We start from the raw sequence: 21,640 nt of genomic DNA, 5'->3' as shown, positions 1-21,640 counted from the left end.
CGCTGCCTCGCGGAGCCGCCCCCGGCTGCGCAGGCGCAGCACGGCCACACGTCATTGCCTCGTGCCGTGACGCCCGTGCCCTGCGCCCGCCGCGGCGGCACGTGGCGCCGTTGACGCATGGAGGGCGGCGGCGGCGGGGGGCGCAGCCCCGGGCCCGGGCCTGGGCCGGCCCTGGCGCTCCGCGGGGCGCTCATGGTCGCCGGCGGCGGCGGGCGGCTCCTGGCGGCGCGGTACAAGGAGCCCGGGTCAGTGCTAGGCGGCGCGGCTGTAGGGTGGGGCCTGTCTCGCCGGCGGGGCCGGGGCGAGCGGGGCCGGGGCGAGCGGGGCCGGGGCGAGCGGGGCCGGGGCGAGCGGGGCCGGGGCGAGCGGGGCCGGGGCGAGCGGGGCCGGGGCGAGCGGGGCCGGGGCGAGCGGGGCCGGGGCGAGCGGGGCCGGGGCGAGCGGGGCCGGGGCCATCCGAGCGGCAGAGGCTGCCCCGCTGCTGGCCGGCAGCCGGGGGGCGGCGGGAGCGGCAGCAGCCCCGGCCTGTGCCCGCCTGTCGGGAGCGCCGTGGCGGCCGAGCGCAGCCTTCAGGCGCCCCTTCAGCACCCGCCGTTACCGAAATGGCGTTCCTCAGCTTTCTAGTCCTGCCGGTGTTCTGGCACGATCGCGCGCCACCAGGTGCGCGCCGCTGCTATGTGAACAGCGGGGTAAGTGCTAGTGACAAGCACAGCGGGTCTGACGAGTAAAATGTGCAGAAGTCACGGTTACGTTGCCAGCAGGTGACGATTTGGTTTGGCAGGTGTAAACTTGCGATGCTCCTGTGGCGCTTTGGGAGCCCGTTTGGCAGGGGGGGCCTCAAGGTATTGGCGGTGCTGCAAGTGACCACGAAATAGCATGTTACAAAGGAGTTGAGCTCTTTGTAGTTAAGCTCATGGTCGTTCTAGTGTTTTTAGTTTGTTGGTTTTTATTCACAGTGATGATGGTCTCTTCGTGTACGATTGCAGCAATGTAGAGAAGACAACCTTAGGAAATAAAGGGTGAGAAAATCTGCTGTTTTCCTAGAGGGAGCATCTCCTCTGAAGGTTATGTGGTAATGACGGTAATAAAAGAAAGACATGGGATGATTTCTTGATCAGGTGACGGCGAGTTTGGTTTTGCTAACCCTAGTGGATATATATGTATGTATTTTTTTCTTTCTGTTTCATCCCAGAGGGGAGACTGTACAAGTTCTTAGAGAAACACCAGTAGTACAGTCAGTGATTCTGTATGACTCTTCTTGGTCAAGACATCTACAGAGAATGCTGCATTGTTTATTAGGTCATCTAGGACAGAAAAAAAGATATAAACCAGTTACATAACTCCTCCTTCAGGTCTGTTCTCCAAGTCATGAGATTTCAAAACTTGAAAAAGTATTTTTCTTAGTTTATATTCTACCACTGGACATTGCTTTACCTGTAGCTAATTTTTCTGTTTTGTCCTAAATTTATATCAGGATCTGCTAGCACAAACCCTAGCGTTTTTTGGTTTTTTTGTAGTTTGTTTTTTTTTTTAAGCAGGTAAATTCAGGCTTAGACCTTATATCAGTTTCCTTTTTCTTAGCTTTTCTCTTTGCATTAATGTTCAAGTTGGCTCAGCATTTTAAGCACAAATACACAAATTGTTGTACTTTGTTCTTCATGCTCCCCCTTGGTGGTGTGAGAACAGCCATCTTTCTTAAGGATTTCAGGAACTCTCAGGTTGTGAACTGTTGTTTTCCTTCTCTCTATTAGGCAGGATGGAAAACTTACAGGTAAAGGAAGTGATGACATCCTGGCTTTTGCCTTCTCCCCATCAGGAGATTATTTTGCCTTGACAGATGACAGCAAACGTCTGATTCTGTTCCATACGAAGCCTTCCTGGGAATGTGTTAGCATCAGGTAAGGAAGCAGGATGTTGTGTGTCACTTTGTTATGGAGATATGGCTGATTCATTTAGAACTATAAAATAGTAGTGCTTGGGATGTTGCCATTTGTTGTCACTAAGCTTCCTGTTTATATCATTGGCTGAGGAAAGGATAATCTGTTTTCTTATTCCAGAAGATAGTATTTGTGTCCTTAAGAACTGAAACTTTACTACTCCTAGTGAATGGTAAGGTTGGGCTTGCAAGAGTAATACTGAGTAGTTCAGCGAGTGCAATGTCTGCTTCTCTTGATTTGGAGAAGATGTTTTGAGGAATTTGTGAATTCTCTTAAAAGCAGATCTTTAGAGGTGGTGCCAACTGTTTCCGTTCTGCTGTACGGTCCTCTTGAGAAAACAGTCTGTAGCTGTCCACCAGAGGTCCTCCAGTTACAGGTTTTCTGCTGCTGCTTGTGACTACTGTTTGTGGAGAAAGAGGAGGAAAAAAAAAAAAAAAAAAAAAAAAAGAGTACCATGAAGGACTTCCTGAGAAAGTACCTCAGCATATGACATCTCTGCTTCTGGTGGTCTCTGACAAATGCTGAGGCCCTGGTTGCAAAACAAAATAGAGTCTCTGTCTGCCTGGCTGTGTGTGTAGGGTACATGATGGACCTTTAACCAATGTTATCGTAAGTAAGTAATCACCAACAAAACCAGAAATGGTGAATTCTGTTCATTCTGCATTCTGTCATCCCTGTATGTCTTGCCCATAATATGCCATGGGGTAATTGTTTGATATTTCATTTTTCTGCTAAAAGATCAGCTAGGACCACAGCTGGATTTTTTGGGAATGTCACTACCTGCTGTTAGGAAACCGGGAATGCAGGCAAAAGGGCCTCTGCATGAAAAAAAGAATGCTAGAGTTGAGCTATGGAACTTGCGCTGGTGTTCTGTGGCAAGCTATATATAAGTTTTCATGTGGTGCTGTCTCTTGTAGTCAGCTCATTTCAGACAAGGGGAACTACTGACTTTTTGTGTTGTAAGATCAAAGGCAGTACAATGAACTTGGACCAAGACTTTTTCTTCTTGGCAAGGTAACCTATTTTGAAACTGCTGCCTGAGCCTGCAGTGTGTTAGTAGGCATTCTGTTCTATACATTTTTCCATTGTTACGGTGTTCCTTTAAACAGCCACTAAAAAATATTAGATTTTCTGATTCCTACCCTAAATACAGTGTATTGTTCTTTTGCCTCCAGATGATCACCAAATTTGAGAGCGGGTGAATAGAAATGTCCATTCCTTATGATCCTCGGTGACCCTAGTCGTTTGTTAACACACAGGACATAGAGGGGTTTGGAAAGAAAAGAATAACAGCAGTAACAATAGCTGTTAAGTTGCAGAAGCATTTTCCAGAATAAGTGGTTAAACCTTTCCTAAAACTTGTTTTCTCACATATATGGTCCTTACATTTATCTGAAAAGGCGCAAGAAAACTGTTACCTGCTGCAATAGCAACTGGAACTATAAGATACTGGCAGATGATGAGGGACAGTCGGAATTCAAGTTCAGGGCTTTGCCTGGACAAGGTACCCTAAGACTGTGGTGCTCTGACTCTGGCTGTGAGGAGGAAGAGTCCTTGAGGTTCACAAGTAAGGGCTTCCTTTTACAGTAAGAAGTGGTAAATGGAGGAGTAGTTTCCACACAGTTTTCAGATGTGTTGTTGCAAAGGGCTTTTACTAGGAGAACTCCTACCTTGTCTTCTCTTTTCTGCATGTTTAACTTGTATTTTTATTATGGAGAGTTCAAAAAAGTCTGCTCGCTTTCTTTATAGAGTACTGGCAGGCTGCCTAGGTAAAATGCTCAGTTGAGAAAGCACCTAAGCAAAATGCAGGCATGCAGCTTTAATGGTCTCTTTTTTTTCTGTCACCCCCCCCAGGTGTTTGCTATTACATAGTTTAGTCTTTTAATAGGTCTCAAAAGTGCTATTTCAGCCCCGTACCTTCCCTTAACATTATTCTCATTACTGCCATTTCAAGAATACTGCGTCTGAGAGCTTTTTGTCCAGTCTGTTGGCCTGTTTAACCGGGTCTGAATCCAGATTTGCTGAAGCTGCCATCCAGAGCTGTTCAAATTGTGCTGTTTTTCTTTCAGGTCTGTGAACAGGAGATGCACTTCCCTGGTTATTACAGCTGCAGAAGATAAGATTCTGGTTGCAGACAAGTCTGGTGATGTCTATTCTTACTCAATAACTGAACCCCAAGCAGATGGAAAACTTGAGCTAGGTCACTTGTCTCTGCTGTTGGATGTTGTAAGTACATGCCTCCTTGTAGTTAGTGTACAAACCTGCGTTCCTGCTTGTGTTTGGGTCTTTCATTGTTGCTCTTGTCCTAGGTTTGGGATTTCTGTTTTTTATATAAATGCAATACGTGGTCGGGATTTCTTCCTGCAGAGTTTGGTAAGGAAACAAGCTTACCAAAGGGTTACCTATTGGGAAAGTGTGTGTGTTTAAGAAGGCTTCATGTTACAGTCACAGAAGACTTAGTGATAGAATGTATATGAGAATTCACCTAGTCTGTCATGTCGGTTGGGTTCTTCAATGTGATAAGTTTCTCTTTTTAACACTCAGTGGGACGTTTGCCTGTAGTGTTGGAGCTCAGTGGATTTCACTGGACCTGGTAGTCAGTGTCGCTTGTCTTAGCCAAAGTTACTGTCATAAAGATGTATGCTTCTGTTTTTGGTGGAAAAGCATGGCTTAATAGCTGCGCCTGTCATTGAGAATCAGGAGCAGCAGACAGTTTACTGCTTATCTTTTTTTCTCCTGGTTAGAAAGAATTGTATTAAAACAAGCATTGAACCGCCGGGCACTTAAACTCTCCCTTTACCAACAGGCACTGAGTCCTGATGACCGGTATATCCTAACTGCAGACAGAGATGAGAAGATCAGAGTCAGCTTGGCAAAGGCTCCTTATAATATTGTATCTTACTGTTTGGGACACACAGAGTAAGTTCGTTGTGTGCAAAAGTTATTGTGTGCAGCTCTTCCCTGTGTCTCAGTGGATGAAATGATTGTCTCTTCTAGTCATAGTAGATTAACGGCTAAGTCTGTATTAGAATCATAGAATGTGTTGAGTTGGAAATGACTTTTAAAAGTCATATAGTCCAACCCTCTTGCAATGAGCAGGGACATCTTAAACTAGTTTAGGTTGCTCAGAGCCCTGTCCAACTTGACCTTGAATGTTGCCAGGGATGGGGCATCTACCACCTCTCTGGGCAACCTGCTCCACTGTTTCACCACCCTCACTATAAAAAAAAATTCTTTCTTCTTTCTAGTCTGAATCTACCCTCTTTTAGTTTAAAACCATTACCCCTTGTCCTATTGCAACAGACCCTATTTAAAAGTCTGTCCCCATCTTTCTAATAAGCCCCCTTTAAGTATTGAAGGGCTGCAGTAAGGTCTCCCCAGAGTCTTCTCCAGGCTGAATGACCTCAGCTGTCTCAGCCTGTCCTTATAGCAGAGGTGCTCCAGCCCTCTGATCATTTTTGTGGCCCAACTCTGGACCTGCTCCAACAAGTCCATGCCTTTCCTGTACTGAGGACCTCGAAGCTGGACATAGTACTGCAGGTGGGGTCTCACCAGAGCAGAGGGGCAGAATTGCCTCCCTGGACCTCCTGGCCACAAGAGACTGCAGAGTCTGGAGACTGTTAGTTCAAGATGGAGCCCCCCTTAGTCTTAGGAAGGGAGGTCTTAGTGATTAGCATGGACAGATGTTAATCTAATGCCGTCTCAAGGCAGAGCTCAGACTTGGAGGTTCTGTGGTAATACAAAAGAAACCTGGCTGTATCAGTAAGATACACTCTTTCTGCCTGGACATTAGACTGCAGTGAACTAGAGGCTGCAGACTGGCTGCATAAAATAGATTCAAGGAATCACGCTTCTTAATGTAGTTACCTGGCCTTTCTGGTAGCTGAGAAAAGGGACTTGGTGTTTTTCTTGAGATTGGTTCTATTGCTGTGGGGAAGAACAGTTAGGTAGGTAGAAGGATCTGCAGAAGGTGGATTGTAGGGGATATCCCTGTAGAAAGATAATGTGCTGCTGCTGTGTTACTAAGCCTAGTAAAATTCAGGGTTCGCTCTGCATAAAAACAGGAAGGATGTTCCTTCCTTTCCCTTCCTTTCCTTTCTCTTCCATCCTGAAGTGAAGGTCCTTCTATTCCCAGGGATCTGAAGAGTAGAGGGCAGCAAATCAGCCTGCTAGCTGTGTGGATGTGGTTCAGATGTGCTCTGACTTGCTAGGAGACAGGTACTTGTTTTGCTATAGGAGTAAGGTTTTTTTCTAGCCAGTTGATCTGGACTTCCTTTTCAGCCTGCAGGAGGGGACTGTATTTTCCCTTTACTTCTCAGCAGTCATTTTACCGCGAAGAAGATTCAGATGGCAAATAGACTTTTAAAAGACTTTTTAAGCAGCAAAATGTAGAGGGAAATGTCTATCAGTTGTGGTATTTTCAAAGTCTGTTCACTTTGCCTTCTATCTCCACATGGTTTTGTGGACTTTTGGAGGTTTTTTTTGTTGTTGCTGGTTGTTAGGGTTTTTGAGTAGGGTAGGGGGGTTGTGCAAGTTTGGGTTTTTTTTTTTGTGTGGCTGCTGCTACATTTTGAAGTCCCCAGTGACAAGATAGCAGCGAAGATGTGACCCTGCGTAGGGTGGAGAATGCACGTAATTCTGCTTGTCTGTCTGTCTCTGAGTTACTTGGGCTTAATGACACTCTTCCAGGCATGTTCTTCCATAAGATGATGCAACGCGGTGCAGTCAACTCACTGTATCAGAAACAGGAGTTAAAGACTCTCTGACTGGGGAACTTGAGATATGGGTAGCAAACCTATCTACACTTGCCTACCAAGGTGTTTCAATGGAGCGTTTAGGACATGGATTAATTTGGAGTGTCAGTCTGATTTTAATAAACATCATTTGGTAGTCTAATCTGTGGAGAATTGGCATAGTATAAAAGCAAGAGACTACTGAAGTTAAAGATCTAAGTAGTCTTTGATCAGGCCAGTTTCTATAGCATATTTACAGAGCCGTGTCTGATGTTTCCACCTACTGTGTACACAGTTGTACTTTCTAATGAATAGAATTTGATCGTCAGAAAGACTCTTCTAAACGGGGGCTGTTTTGTCTGCACAAAGAGTTCATTAGTGGCTGCAGAGTGGAAAGGCACTTAGTGTAAATTAATTGAAATATATTTAAAAATGCAATATTTAAATTAGGAATGAATGAGCAAAGGTTTACATAAAGCAGCTGTAACTGTTGTCTTGTTTCACACTCCTGGATCTTCTTTCAGTGAGGTGCGTGGTGACTCTTGCTGGATCTGCCATTACTGCTTTGTCATGGAAGTTTGTATTACAGTGGCCAAATCTCTTCTTTCTATTTATTTTTCCTCTTTATTTTTTTAATGGCCTTAATATTATGCCCATTTTAAAGCAAGACTGTCCCACTCAGGTAATGTTCTGCTCAGGTCACTGTGTTTTAAGTTGCTGAGCATTAAGTTAATTAACGAATTCCAGAAGTTCAGGTCCCTGTTACTCAGCAAAGGCAAGTCACGGTAGACACAGCAGTATTACATATTTCTGAAAAATAAGGTTTCTGGCTGAATGTAGACACTGGTGGTAAATTGTCACATTCTTGTTTTAAAAATCTGTAAAGATTGCTTTTGAATGGTCTCCAGCTGTGATGGGAGAGATGTGGTACTCTGAAAGCTGATTCATTGTTGTTGCTGTGTTTCAAAAGCATCTGTTGATTTATGTTTTAAATGTGTGTCATGAGTTGAGAAAGGGCAATGTGCTACCCAAGTAAATCTATCTCCATTGGTATTTTCTTGGTCTAAATGGCAAAGCTCGCAGTCGGGAGAAAGTCGATAGAATTCCTTGAGTGCAGATGGGGAAATATTTTTTTCCCATTAAGTAGAAGGTAGTTTGTGTAGCATATATGAAGTACTGTAGACATATTTTTTTTCTCCCTCCCAATTAGCTTGATGTCGAGAATCTGTTTATTTTAGAGTTACCTTTAAAATTGGTGTTTTCTCTTACTGTGTGTGTTTAAAGACCAGTGTCATGCAAGAGAGTTCAACTTCTCACTACTTTCCCTTTAGGTTTGTGAACAAAATACTTGTAATACCCAACTGTCCTGACCTACTGTTATCAGCTTCTGGGGTACGTATTGCAATTTCTTCAGAAAAGTATTTCTCAAAAATACAGATTTTAAAGCCATTGTTTGCTTGTGTTTCCCTCAGGTTCCTTGGAATACTTAGCATCATCTCTCATGGTTTACAGCATGCCCTCTCTCTCCCTCCCCCCCCCCCTTTCTCAGTTTTCTCTTCAGTATTCACCCATTCTGTTCCTAGATAATCTTAAGAGCCATTTACTCTGTTTATAGCATGGCTAGCTGCTTATTAAGATCTTTGGGATGGAGAAATCACAAAGTCCTCAGTATTTCTTCATCATTAATTCTTGCTTTGGAGCACAGACAAACTTTAATCGTTGGACTGTTAAACAACTTTGAAGCAAATGAGTATTATGCTAGCCTGCCATGATAATGAGTGTTTTGAGAATGAATGGCCTTAGAATCACAGATATTTTTAGAGCTTTTAATGTGAGAAAATTGTTCCTTCTACACCCTCCCACTTGCTTTCCCCTGGGCGACTTGTTCTGGATTATGTCCTTGTCTGTATGTCCTCATAGTATGTCCAGTGCATGTTATGTAGAGATTGCAGTGCAGTGCCTCGCAATGCTTGGATGAGGACTGAAGAAGTGAGTGTTCCGTCCATTCCCTCCCCCCAGCCCTTTTCTGAAATTGATGGCATCCTGCTGTCATGCCAGACATGTACAAAGGGAGTAGATGGAGTTGGTCTATAATAAGGGAAACAATATTCTTTGTTTCCCAGACTACCAAAACTACATAGGAAACAATTGTTTTCTGTGAAGATGTGAAGATCATAGTAATCCTTAGTGTTTGGTTTCAGCTGCTGCTCTTGCCTTCCCTAAGGCTCTTGTCTCTTGTTCCTTTAATACTTAGCAACTCTAGTGTTAGTGCTGCATGTGGCTGTACTTCATTCTTAGCTCTTGGATTACTCTGCTTTTCCAGAGAAGTGTTTAGCTTCTTTCTTGGAGGTTACTAAAGCAAGCAAGAATTTGGGTGATAACAAGAGTAGGAGTGGAGAAGGGCAACTTGAAAGAATAGCCATTAAAATGCTGAGCACATGTATTACTGTGCTATTTGAAATTAGGCTTGAAATGTCCTCCTCCAGCTACCCAATTTCCACTTCAGAAGGAGAACTAAAGTTAGTGTGATTGAATAATTTAGAATGGAGAGGAAAAATTGTGTTAATTAAAATGTTTTATCTGCAGTTTGAGGTCTTAACTAAATGACTGTTTAGCAGCTTCTGTGGGAAGCTCTCCAGGGAAATAGGATTTAGCTGAAGGCCACAAATGGCTTCTCTTTGCCTGAGGTGCTGTTAGTAATAGACTTGTGTCTGCTTCCCTCTGTCCAGGACTTGACTTTGAGGCTTTGGGAGTACAAAAGTGGAGAAGAAGTGTACTGCTGTCATCTAAGTAGCATCTGTGGGCCTGAGACAACCAAACCCGACCAGGTACTCCTGTGTGTGTGTCAATGCTTTTGCTATCTTCCTGATCCTTGTGACTCCCAAACGTGGTGTTTGCATTTTGTTGGGAGTGCTTCCCTTCTGTCGGTGGGTTCAGAAGTTATGTGAGGCCTGTGAGTTGCTGTTACAATAGCCTGGGATTTCAGGAAAGGTAGAAGGTTCTTGTGTGCATTTATAAATGTGCCAAGCAGTAACCAAAAGAACCTGTTTGTAATTCTTCCCAAATGTAAGTTCTGCACACTGGAGAAAGCCTTCACGTGAAAATGTTACCAAAACCACAGGTGCCAGAGAGTCTTGGTGCCAGAAAATACCTTGTAACACTGGAAAAAAACTAAAAAATCGCCTGTTTTTATAAAATACCTAGAATTTCAAGTGTTACAGTTGCAATTTATCTGAGCAAAGAGCAGTGTTGTAACATTTGTAGGCAGTCACCTGCAATAGTACTACCCCACAGAGTCAAAACACTGGGCTTGGGTTGTCTGAAGCTGGGCGGTATCCAGAATTAAAATGTCCAAGTCCTACATGAAAACTGAATACCTCAGCAGCTCTCCCTAGCTTGCAGCCTGTACATGAGTGCTGTCGTATGTGTGTGTTTGGGGTGCTGCTGTGATAACGGGATGCTAATCTGATGTGAGCAGTGGTTCTGGTTGTACTTGATCTCTGGTTTTGCTCTTTCTTGTCACATGAATTGACATATGACCTTATAGCACTGTTACAGCACTTGTTCTTGTCCCTACTTTGTATGTCATATTAAGCTGGCTGCTAATCTGTTGAGTCATTTAAGAGTTGTTCATTTAACCACCCATCCTGCTGGGTGTGTTTTTCATGTGAATCTTTAAACTGCTTTCTCTGAAGTCCACAGCTGCCTCCCAGTTGTTAGGTGACTGGGAAGCCAGCAGCTGTGCATGGCTCTTGAGGCAAATCCACTGCAGAATTTGTATCCAGACTGAAATTAAATTGGAAAGTCCCCTTCCCTTGTGTTTTGTTGTGGTTTTGGTTAGTCAGTGTGTTGTGCTTGGCCTCTCCCAGCAGTCGGGAGCCATTCACGGGCATCCGTCAGAGATTCTTTGACGTCCATATACGTCTGGCCTGTTTTGTTAGTGGGATTCCCAGTTACTGAACTGGGAGCATAACTGATGGAAGGACCAAGCTGCTAGGTACAGACCCAACAACTTGAGTTTTTTTCTGTGTGAAAGACATCAGTAAGTTGTTCTTTGTGTTGAGTAATAACTTGCAACATTGTAGGTAAGCCCAGGATGGCAGCCACTTGGATCATAGCATTCAAAGCTTAGATACTGGAAATCTTGGGTTTGGAATTCAGAGTAGTATCCATACATTAACCTGCACCTGAACTCGAAAGTATACTTGAAAGTACACCTGAGCCAGAGACCTCTGGTACACATTCACAAGGTCCCTGGCTCATTTCAGACTGAGTCTAGTACTTGAAATCTTTGAAGTTGTTAACTGCTGTTTCTTTTTTTCACAAGCAAAAAAGGGGTGTAGCAAGTTAGGCAACAAGCCCATCTAGCGGGCATCCTCTTAGAGTCTGGGTGCAGCAGGATTTGAGTAAAGAAAGGAGAATTAAGACTGAGGCAAACCTGTAAAATTACTGCATATAGTCTTCTGGAAATAAGTGGCTTGGGGAGTTTCATAGCTGAGGTGTTTTCTCTTTGTGTTCAAAAGTAGCTAATGTTGAAACAGTGTGGTTTGATAACCATCAAATCCACATCCACAGCAATGTTGTAAGGCATTTCCTTTGGAGGGAAGAATGGTTTTATTTTAAAATAGTTTGCCTTCTAGCTTTACTGGATCATTGAGGACTAGTAAGCAACTAGCTGTGAAGTGAGGAATCCTATTATTAATTTTAAAAATGCTACTTTTTGCTTAGACTGGCTTAGCATTTAGAAAGATAGCTTGCCTATAAATTAACGGGGCTTGGTCTCACACTGTATTCTAACCTCATTGCTTACAAACTATTATTATTTTTTAAAAAAATGAAGCTATAATAAACTTTGAACATAGCATTGGATAAACTAACAAATGTTAGAGGAAAAAAACCTTGTGGCTGCAAGCAGGAATTGATTTTAAAAATAATCTCCAACTCTCTTAGAATGTATTTGAAGGCTTTTGGACATAGTTCAGTAATACTTGCCTTGCCTCCTCACACACCTGATAAAGTCCCTTCCATAGGATACTCTGTGCTGATGGAGTCTCTCAGCAGAAAGTTGGGGTGCCCATTCACTGAGGAGTGTCAGTTTAGCTTCTTTACCTCGGTGTAAGCAAGCAATGACAGGGAAAATCCACAAACTGTGGGTTAATAAATGTAACACAACAGTTAATAAACTATTCCTGCAGTGTTTTGCAGTTCTTCTGTCCACTGCCGTATGTGTCTCCTAATGGTGGTCTTGGAAGCCTCAGGCTGGCCTGTTCCTTGAATCTGTGAAATTCTGCTCACTGCCCACTCTTACAGGGGTTTTAAAAATCTGTCTCCGGTGACACTAAATTTGCACAATGCTTGAGGGATGCCAAAGACTCAGTTGACTTCTGGAGTTTGTACACACTTGGAATGGTGATCAGGCAGTGTCTCAGTGATTACAGACAGATAAATGACAGATTTAAACCTTAATACAGTGCATTGCCACTTTTGTGCTGTATGCTACACAGCTGTCAGTACGTGCTTCTTTCAGAACAGTTACAGTCTCAATGGCCAGCAGGACCAAAGGAGGAGATTTGTGTTTTGCTGGCATCATAGTGCTAGAAATGCCAGAGGTGTTGTTTGGTGGTAGTATTTAGTCATGCTATGTATCCAGGTGTATCAAAGATCACCTTCAAAACCTACTGTAACATTTACAGTCTGAATTTAAGGGAACAATGTCTTGAGTCAGCACTTCGTCGGTTGTAACTAGCAGCTGTCTGCAGATGACTCCAGCAACCAAAGATCAGATATCGATAAGTGTGTTTTCTTGTCTTCTGCATTACATTTTTATCATTGATAACCACTGTGAATGCACTGAAGCTTGAAACACAGCTTGAAGCATGGAAAAATGGATAACGATAATGGAATTATCTGTAATGATGGGTCATGTGAGCACATAAACATGGGCTTATTTTGCTTGGCAGATAATGAATATGTGTTTTGGGAATGTAACAATGTTTTTGAGCAGTATAGCATTGGTTTCAGCTGATGGGTTGCAGATCCTCAGTTCATTTTTTCACTAGAATGGGAGTAATTCTCTAATTTCATAGTGCTATATAAATATTTTTCCTGCTTCAAAGCTTCCGCCTCATCTGATCCTCTTGACAGCAGAAGCTTGTTTAAAGTCCAGAAGAAGAATTGCACAACTGTACCCCACTGCTCCAGTACATTAATTTTTCATAGGGTCACCTCTTCTCACAGATGACATCAAAAGTTAATTTTAAGGTGTTGGCAGGCTGATAACAGTGTCATATAAATGCTGAATAAGTTCAGAGAGTATCAACTGAACATCTGTTTATCACAGACTGCTCCTGTAGCTTGTCTTTAAATTAACTGATTTTATAGGCTTGTCCTTGAACAAGATACTACTCCAGGTCTTGTAATCACTTTGCTGATTGTTAATTTACCTACACATGTAAAGGAAAGAGCTTGCAAAGAAGATACATTTTCTTGGTCTGTCCAGCTGTGGATAACACTTGGTTCAAATCAAAATAGCCTTCTCCTCCCTCCCACAGTGAGGGTGGGGGAGAGCTGCTGCATACTTCAAGTTCACAGAACCCTTTGTCTCTCTGACAAAGCACTCCTGTGTAGGTGGGCACTTCCCATCGCTGCACTTGCCCTGCATGTTTGTCATGAGACAGGCATAAAAGCAGTGCTTTGTTATTAGAAGTAAATATCACAGGTTTGGGGTTTCTATATATATATTTCTATATATCTTGGCTTGTTCCTTTAAATGTCTAAAGAACCCACTGGTGGTTTGCAATAGGAGCTGTCAGTTCTACTCTAAAGCTGTGGTATAAATGGCTCCATACTGCAATAACTACATTTAGATGTATTGGCTACAGAGGACCTTTCTGATTCAGCCCACTCATCCTGCCCAGTATTTGGAACTGCAAGCATTTTTTATGTCAGTGTGAAACAGGGATCCTGGGTCCCAATGCTAAATATGGACTAACAACTTAGTATTTCTGCACAGTAGCAAGAGATTAGTCCCATCTGTTCCCAACAGCTCTGAAACACATCATCGTTTTGATAATGTTTTTTGTAAAGTGCTCCTCTTCTGTTCATATTGGCATACAGGCATCTGAATACGTGAGTGAAAGGTGTGCGCATGCTGTTGTTCTTGCTTCCTTCCGTGAGATTGTATCACACAACGGATTTAATTTTTTTTCTCATGTGCTTGAGATGCACTATGTAACCCTGGCTTTCAGATATATTTATACTATTAAATATCTTTCCCACTGTTGGTTTATCTTTAAGTAGTTGCATCATGTACCACTGACAAAATAGTTAATTCTGGTATTAAACTTGCTGACTTGAATGTTTGGAAGCTGTACAGCTTGTTTTGCTTTTCTATGTTGATTGCAAAATTCAGAAACAAGCACCCTGACAATGCCTATACATCAGCTGGTAGCTCAGAGGGTAAAATCCCATGGTTACTCCCAAATTCAGCTGAACCTGGTGATCCAGATGGTTTGTCTAGTGACCAGTGTCATGTCAGGGAAGGAGGTGAAGGCTGGAAAGTAGATAAAAGGAAAGAGGACTTGAGGATGCACCTGAATTCTGCCAGCAGGGTGTCAAGAAGATGTATTTTCCCTGGCATAAAGGAGATAACTCTAGTAGGAAGGCTTTTATTAATCAGAAATGCTGGTGTTATAACTACTTAGAAAATATACTTGAGAACCAGCCTTTTGCCTTTGCAGTTCCATCTTTCACATTACATAACAGATACTTTTGGAAAAGCACCCTAGGGCATCTTATTGCAGTTTCTCTGCTCCTCCCAAGCTCTCGCTTCCCACTCAGGGAGCCTCAAATCAGTTTTTATATATTTCAAGTAGTATGTTTTGTGTAGCAAAGGTATTTCTCTGATTCTCTCCCAGGTAAAACTATGTGTCTTCTAAATTGGGAATGTTGTGTAGGGTTTTTTTGTTGCTGTTGGGTGTGAGATTATAATTTTTTTTTTAGTTTGTTCGAGGATTTTGTTTGGTTTTTTTCTTAATGAGGAAAATGGCCTCTGGCCGTCTTGCCTTGTTCTTCAAGGCATGTTTTCTGTTAAGCAGTATGGCTTCACCCAGACGCAGGTTGAAAACAGAGGCATCACAGCAAGGATATTAGCTGTGCCTCACTATCTTCTTTTTTTTTAACAAACATAACAGCAACAGCAGCTAATGGCTTGTGTTTATAATCTCTGAGCTGCTAGTGTGATATCCTGGCTGAGCGGGCTTAATGTCGATGTTTTTGCCATTAGCGTCGCAGGAGAGAATGTTTGAAGGTGGTGTACTTTTCCTTCATCTGTTAGTTTGTCTATTAAGAGTAGTTCACTAAAACCTTTGCATTTGATCTCTGGATGGCTGTGAAGGGAGAAGTGCGGAAAACTTCATAAAACAGCAAACAGTGGCGCAGTTTAAAGGTAATTATGTTGCTTAACTTGCTGTAAATTAAGACATCTTCTGTATTTTAAAGGCTGAGATGTGAAATGGAATGTGAATTTTCTGCCCATAAATGGTCTTGACTTACAAGGATGTTTCTTTTTCTTTTTTTAATAGAAATACCCTGTGTCAAGAATAACCTACTGCTGTCAAGGTGGTTATGTTGCCATTCTATGTGACTGGTAAGAGTAAATGGGGAAAAAAGGTTAAAATCATCATGGCTCCTGCAAAGGCAAGAGCGGCTTTCCCTGCTGGCTGTCCTAACTTTCCCCTAGCCTGCAGTACTTGGTACTGTGGATCTCCAAGTGTCCCAGGCATGCCTGCAGCCTCACAGGGAGCCTCTGAGTCCTTATTGTGCTTGGTCTGCGTGCAAGGGTTACCTGGCTTAGTTAAATTTTGCAGACTTTAGGATGCCTTTCCATCACAGGAGGAAACACACGACGAGGATGTGTGAGAGCCCTCCTTGGTGCTCAGGATGTCTCCCAAAATTGCTGTGCGTGACGCCCATGTGTTTTAGGTCCAGTTTTGTTCAGGGTGCTGTGGTGATGGAACGGCCAAACTTCTGTTACCATATTCTGCTCCTGTAGATGGGTTTGGCCATTCTGTTTAAAACCCCGGCGTTGCTTCAGTTTAAAACTGTGGAGAGGCTACGTTGATTTTGGAGGTTCAGATAGGTGTGTTTGTGTAAGGAGAGAGTGCTCAGGAGCTGAAGGGCCTAAGCACTGAAGCTTTACAAATCCAGCTGGCAAGGAAGTGTCTTACGGGGATGGACAAGCACTCTTCCCCTCTCTTTCCACAGCACCTTAAGCCTGCTAAGGAAGCTGTTCTTCCCGACAAAAGCTTGCCAACAGGAAAAGGAGAGATTGCCAGAGCTACCTGTACAGTGAAATCTGTAATCTGTCCCCTCAGTGGACTTGCTCTTGGCCAGAGCAAGGATCCCCGTCATGCATTCTGCATGGGCATCCAGAGTGGCCCTGGAGGGAGAAGCCATGTCAGCTGAGGGCTGTGCCTGTGTCACTTAGCCCAGGGGCCATGCTGCGCTCTGCGTCAGGCTTTTATTTCTAACTCCACAGCCTAGCATTTCTGAACAGTGCTGTCACGTGGACCTGGTAGGCCACTCGGGAGGGAGCCATGGTGTCCTGCCTGGCACACTGGGGACCTGTCTGAGGGAGGTTAGGAAGCTCTGCACGTAGAGGCTGTGGCTGCTAGAGGAGTGAGTCCTGATGGGAGAGGTGGAGATGAGTGCAGTGCCAGAGTCCCGTTCTTCAGCCGTGTCAAGATTTCCTGTCCCTCTTATTCCCTCCTCCCCTCCCTGGTATGTAATTCCCTTCCTGTTTTATTTTGACTGGTGCTTGGCTACGTATTCCATCAAGTGAAGCCTTGTAGGCCAGTGTGCTATGATGCAACACTCCTTATATAAATCTTTAGTAATTCTTATGAAATTCCATTTGCTACCTTTTCTTTTAAAGAAAGGGCAGCGTTGACTGCTTTTTCTTTCATATAACACTTGAAAAGCTGTTTGATGTGTTACGTATTTACAGCTTCTGTCTCAGATCATGTAAGCAAACTGCACTAGAAACGCTAGAGTATTTTTTGCAATTCCTAATGACTTTGCTTTGGCTCTGTTTGGAATTAGCGTGGGTGTTTGTAGTTTGCTGTGCAAGTGATGGCTGTAGGTGGATTCGGTAATAATGGTAATTAAGTTTTTCCTCTCAAAAGTATTCCCACAGTCTACATCTTTCAGCTTGATGCCATTGCCCAACAGCTAGTTTACAGACAGCAAATCTCTTTGAAACATAAAGGTTGGGACATTGCATTTGAGGAAACAGGAGATCTCTGGATTTTGCAGGAAGACAATGAAGCTCCTCTTCAGTTGTACAGACCATGTGATGATCAGTGGAAGGTAGATACTTTTGTTACACTAGCATCCTGAATGTTTTGTGTTGCTTTGAGGCCATAGCAAAAATGAGTAAACTATGTTCCATGAAAGCTAAATGGCACATTTCTCTGTTTGTGTCTTGAGATGGCATAGAAGGCATGGGTACACATCTCATTCTGCTTCTCACCTGTGTATAACACAAAGCTACTGAGAGCTTATGATGAATACCAGTCTCTTCTCTCGTAAAGCTGACATCTGCCATAGCAGGATCAAGCAGAGTGGTTGTCAGCTGTTGCACTCAGTACTTCAAACCATTGTCTGTGCTACACTTGATTATTTAAAAAAACCCCACAAAACAACAAAATCCCTTTCTGGTTTGCTCAGATAGGCTTTCCACACAGCCTTCGCTGTGCCTGCCTCTGAAGGATCCTTTGGGGGACGAGGCATTCTGGGAGCATTAAGGGGATTTTTTTTTTTCCCCACGAACAACAGGAGTCAAATTTGAGTAATGTGCTATCGAGTTCTCTATAATAGCCTGTTAAACAACTGGAAACTCACTTGTTATCCTTTTACGTCCCCAGCTAACTATGGTACAGCTGTGAAGTGTTTTTAAATGAAATTTCCAAGTATGTTCTGTGGCCCTTATGTGTTTCTTGTGATATTCGTTTTCCTCGCAGATTAGTAAGTGGGAATCTGTTTTCTTTTCCTTCAAGTTGCAAAGCTTCCCCAGCAGAACACGTGATCTCAGGCCAGGGTTCTATAGCAGTCCTGGAAAAAAGGAGCCTAAAAGAGGTTGTGGGGGGCTTACGCTTACTCTCCTTTCACTGTACTCATTTGAGAGCTGTTGCAATTTTGTGTGCCATGAAGCATGAGATTAGATGATATTTTGGAAATAATAAACAATATTCCTTCTCTTCCCAGGCTGTAACTGATGACAAAGGACTACAGAAGATGTCAAAATATCTTCAAGACAACTGGACAGTGTTTGAAGGTAGAGAAATTTGGTCTAAAGGCCCAGGAAATGCAGTTTTTATAACTAAAGCATGAATCTAGGAGCAGAATTAGAGTTCAGGTCTGTTCAGCTGGCTGTTGAAGTTACTTCATCTTTCAGTTTTCTCAGTTTCGTCACTCCATCTGGTATGGCAGTTAGTGTAGTACATTAAGTGTGTTCAGGATACTGTTACCACAAAATGATGTAGGCATTTAGATCTGAATTATACCATTCTAACTGTTTTACTAGACACCTTATCACAGGGATGTATCTAAACACCCTATGATTGAGCTGCCAGAGTCTGTCTTACTGCTGTGATATTGAATACTGTTGTTTGTTTGTTTAGTCTCTTTAACTGGCAGTGATACTCTTATCAGAAGTATAGTGGAGACAGTAAGAATGGAATAGCCATGGGAGGAGCAGCTTTGCTGTAAAGATGGGCCATTCAGGTCCACCGTGGCAAGGTAGATTGTGTGGAGTTTGCTGTGGCTGGAGGGTGTGACCCTGGATGGTATCACAGATGAAATTGTTTGCTGTCAGGGCTGGTTCATTTTGTTCTTGATTCCTGCCCCACCTCTAGTCTCTGAAAGAAAAGTAGTACATGGTTTACTAGTTCAGAAGCACCCAATGCTTGTAGGATTTTTTTATGTAAAAACCACCCAACTTTACTTAGAAGCTGAAATTATGGTGGCTGCAGGACAGAGAAAGATTGCAGCACATGCCAGTGGATATCTCATTGTGTATTGAGAGTTGATTAATTGAAATTTCTCTCCTGTACTTTGCTGGGAAACTGGGAACCTTCCTTAAAAAAGTTGTTACAGTCCCCATTGGTCTTTTAGTCTGTTCTTGGTGGCCATACATAAAGATGGAAATGTTGCAGGAATCTGCAGTCTAATGTAAAGTCGTCTTAGTGTCTAGTATTGGATGGCTTAGAGTGTAGCTGTGATTAAGTTGTTCATTAAATTGTCATTAAGCTGGTACAGTCTTTGAAATCAAAGAGGAAGTCAGGTACTCCTTTGGAAGGGAGAGTGTTTGCATGTAGATGTTGCTGACTTGATAGTTACGGCCAGGCAGATAATTAGAAGTACGAGGTGTGAGTGAAAATGAACAATAGAGAAGTAAAAAGAGTAGGCAAGGGAAGAGGTTCTGAGCTTAATTAGCCACTGTAACAAATTACTGTGATATGTGGTAGCCAGCTGCATCTGCAGCTGGGAAGGGAGAACTGCTCAGATGACAGGGTCTATTATTGTTAATTAGTAAGGAGAGGCTCACTTGATGAGCACTTATTCCAGTGCATAATTAGTGCTTGAAAAGGTAGTTACTCCTTTTAAAAAAGGTGATCATTACATTGTTTAAACCCAGTCTTAATTTCTTCCTACTGTCCCTTTATAAACTTGTTTAACCTGATTGATGATTCTGTAGGTTTTAAGACATGTAGGTCAATCTTGAAATACACGTTGAACAGTTTGACATTCTGCTTGTAACTGATCCCAGAGAAAGATAGATCAAGATTTAGTGCAGACCAATAAAGCAGAGACTATCATGGGTATTCAAACTGACAGCATGCAATTTCTCCCAGGGCCAGAGGCCAATAAATTGTTTACTATGTGAGTGCAAGATCTTTGAAAGTAAACGTGTATGCTTTGCTCAGTGCCAGCAAGGGAAAATTGCTGGAAGGAACGAGAGGATGCTGTATGTACACTACTGTGGAGTAGCACACTAACTTCAGGACCAAACCCTAGCAAATCGGCCCTTTAAGATCAAGAATTTTTGATAGCAGGAAAAGTAGGAATATAAAAAGAACTAGAGGTAACTGGCTTTGTCAGGTATCACTCTTAACAATTTTTAGAAATGTGGACCTAGCCAGCTAGTGTTGTTCTACAGAAACAACCTGATCAGGTTTTTTGGGATAGTAGTTGTATAAGCTTGGAGTCTTGGAGATGGTGTGATGAACATTATGCAGAATTCACAGAAAGTTAAAACCATTGGAGTGAATACTTAGAAATGAGTACATTGCTGTTTGAAGTCTACTTCTTTTGAGCTTCTTTTAGGTTAATACTCTAGGAGACCAGTCACAATTAGGCATACCCTTTGCAGGTCTTGGGGAACAACTCCAATAAGATGTCTAACAAGAAGTCGTGACAGCAGTCATTTTAAAAACAGAAGCCTTGAAGTCTGCAAGTGTCCAACATGTAAGGAGAGCTGCGTGCTCTCTTTGCTTCAGTGTCAGGTGCTTGTGTCTGTGAATGTTTTTAGCCTAAAAATGGAGACTGTGCATGGCTGTGTGAAGGCTAAACAGATGCTAACCAGCACTAATCACAGTGTAAATGCTGATATTTAATAAAGCGAATAGGACCACAGGAAATTAGTTGAAATTCCACTGTCTGTAATTATAGTACAGGAAGTAACTGATGGGACCCCCAAGGGAATTAACACTTGTCTTGTGTTCTCGCTTTGCCCAATTGCAGGTTTTGTTGGTGCAGAGAGCCACTACAGCAGTCTCTACAAGGCTTCATTTGATAACATGGCTGCCTACTTACAGAGGAAGGAGGAAAGGTTACAGCAGCAGAAAAAGAAAAGGCAGGATCTGCAACGCGGCTCGAATGGACAAACAAAAAAGATGAAGACTGAAGAATCATCACTATGACATTTGCTAGCTTGTAACTTTTGCCTTGCTGAAAAGAACTGATCCAACTGTGGACTGCTTTTAAGTGCAAAATGGATTATGGAAAAAGGCTGGTTTAAACATCTATTCAGATTCAGGTTTTCAAGTAGCCTGACATGACAATATCCTGCTTGCAGCAGATAATGCATTTACAATATGTCTAAGCTTCTAGCTGCATACAAGTATTAGCGGTTCAGTCCTAGGAATCTCTAATGCATGATATATGAAAATTGGAGATGGTGTTTTCCTCGAGACGGAATTTCCTTTTTGCCTACCATGTTCAGGCTTTGTTCTTCAGGTGGAAGTGCACTGATTAAAGTTGATGTGTTGGGTTTTTTTCTTTTGTTTTTGTTTTAAAGGTCTGTTAGTTAATATAACTAGCTTAGTGTTCTGGCTATGGGAGAGGGAATGTAACAAAATCCTTGCTGTATATAAAACATTTTAGCTGAGATTTCGCCATCCTTGTTTTAACCCTTTACCTTCAGTTCATATGGTAGGAATTGTGCCTAGCTTTCAATCCATTGCTTCTTGCTTGTGGCATATTTCTGTAAGAGGAAACGCAAAAATAGATTTTATACATTGGAAAGTAAAAGTAAAATGTGTCAGTCAACTTTGTGTTACTGGAAGATCCTTTTATTGCAATATGATCCTAGTGTTTCTGTAAAAATTGAGAGGTCTATAAGGAAAAATTGCTTTCTTCAGCAAGAACTCTTTCATGTTGCGCTTAGCCAAGAAGTACATCTTTTTTCAAAAGTTACCAGTAAGAGCCTTATGGGATCACTTGTTGCTTCATCGTGGGGCAGAAGATAAGCATTCGTCTACCAGATGGCATTGTGTCTATATGGGATATAATGTACTTTGTAAAACCAGGTGTAGAAATCTGTACAATCCATTACAGAATTAACCTGTGAACCATGAATAATTCTCTAGGTCTCTTTATATAGCTGTCCTCTCTGGAGTATCTGGATAC

General features: G+C 42.6%; 1 protein-coding gene across 1 annotated transcript; it reads left to right on the top strand.

Annotated features, from left to right (window-relative positions):
• Positions 1–86: 86 nt before the first annotated feature.
• Positions 87–21,416, top strand: WDR4 (WD repeat domain 4). The gene is made up of 11 exons (XM_037376627.1): positions 87–245; positions 957–1,019; positions 1,752–1,898; positions 4,007–4,163; positions 4,744–4,856; positions 8,002–8,062; positions 9,400–9,498; positions 15,253–15,317; positions 16,855–17,038; positions 17,936–18,005; positions 20,474–21,416. The coding sequence occupies exons 1-11, from the start codon at positions 118–120 to the stop codon at positions 20,650–20,652; spliced, it is 1,266 nt and encodes a 421-aa protein (XP_037232524.1). The 5' UTR covers positions 87–117; the 3' UTR covers positions 20,653–21,416.
• The last annotated feature ends 224 nt before the right edge of the window (positions 21,417–21,640 follow it).

Source organism: Falco rusticolus, chromosome 2 (genome assembly GCF_015220075.1).
Source record: "Falco rusticolus isolate bFalRus1 chromosome 2, bFalRus1.pri, whole genome shotgun sequence".
Classification (NCBI taxonomy): domain Eukaryota; kingdom Metazoa; phylum Chordata; class Aves; order Falconiformes; family Falconidae; genus Falco; species Falco rusticolus.
The sequence above is the reverse complement of the archived record's forward strand: the minus strand, read 5'-3'. Positions and strand labels throughout refer to the sequence as shown.

What these genes read in the sequence shown, in the direction of transcription:
- WDR4 (XM_037376627.1), top strand. Translation starts at nt 118, where the DNA reads ATGGAGGGCGGCGGCGGCGGGGGGCGCAGCCCCGGGCCCGGGCCTGGG. An exon ending in ACAACCTTAGGAAATAAAGG is followed by an intron (nt 1,020 to 1,751) that starts GTGAGAAAATCT and finishes TCTCTCTATTAG; the next exon opens with GCAGGATGGAAAACTTACAG. An exon ending in TGGGAATGTGTTAGCATCAG is followed by an intron (nt 1,899 to 4,006) that starts GTAAGGAAGCAG and finishes TTTTTCTTTCAG; the next exon opens with GTCTGTGAACAGGAGATGCA.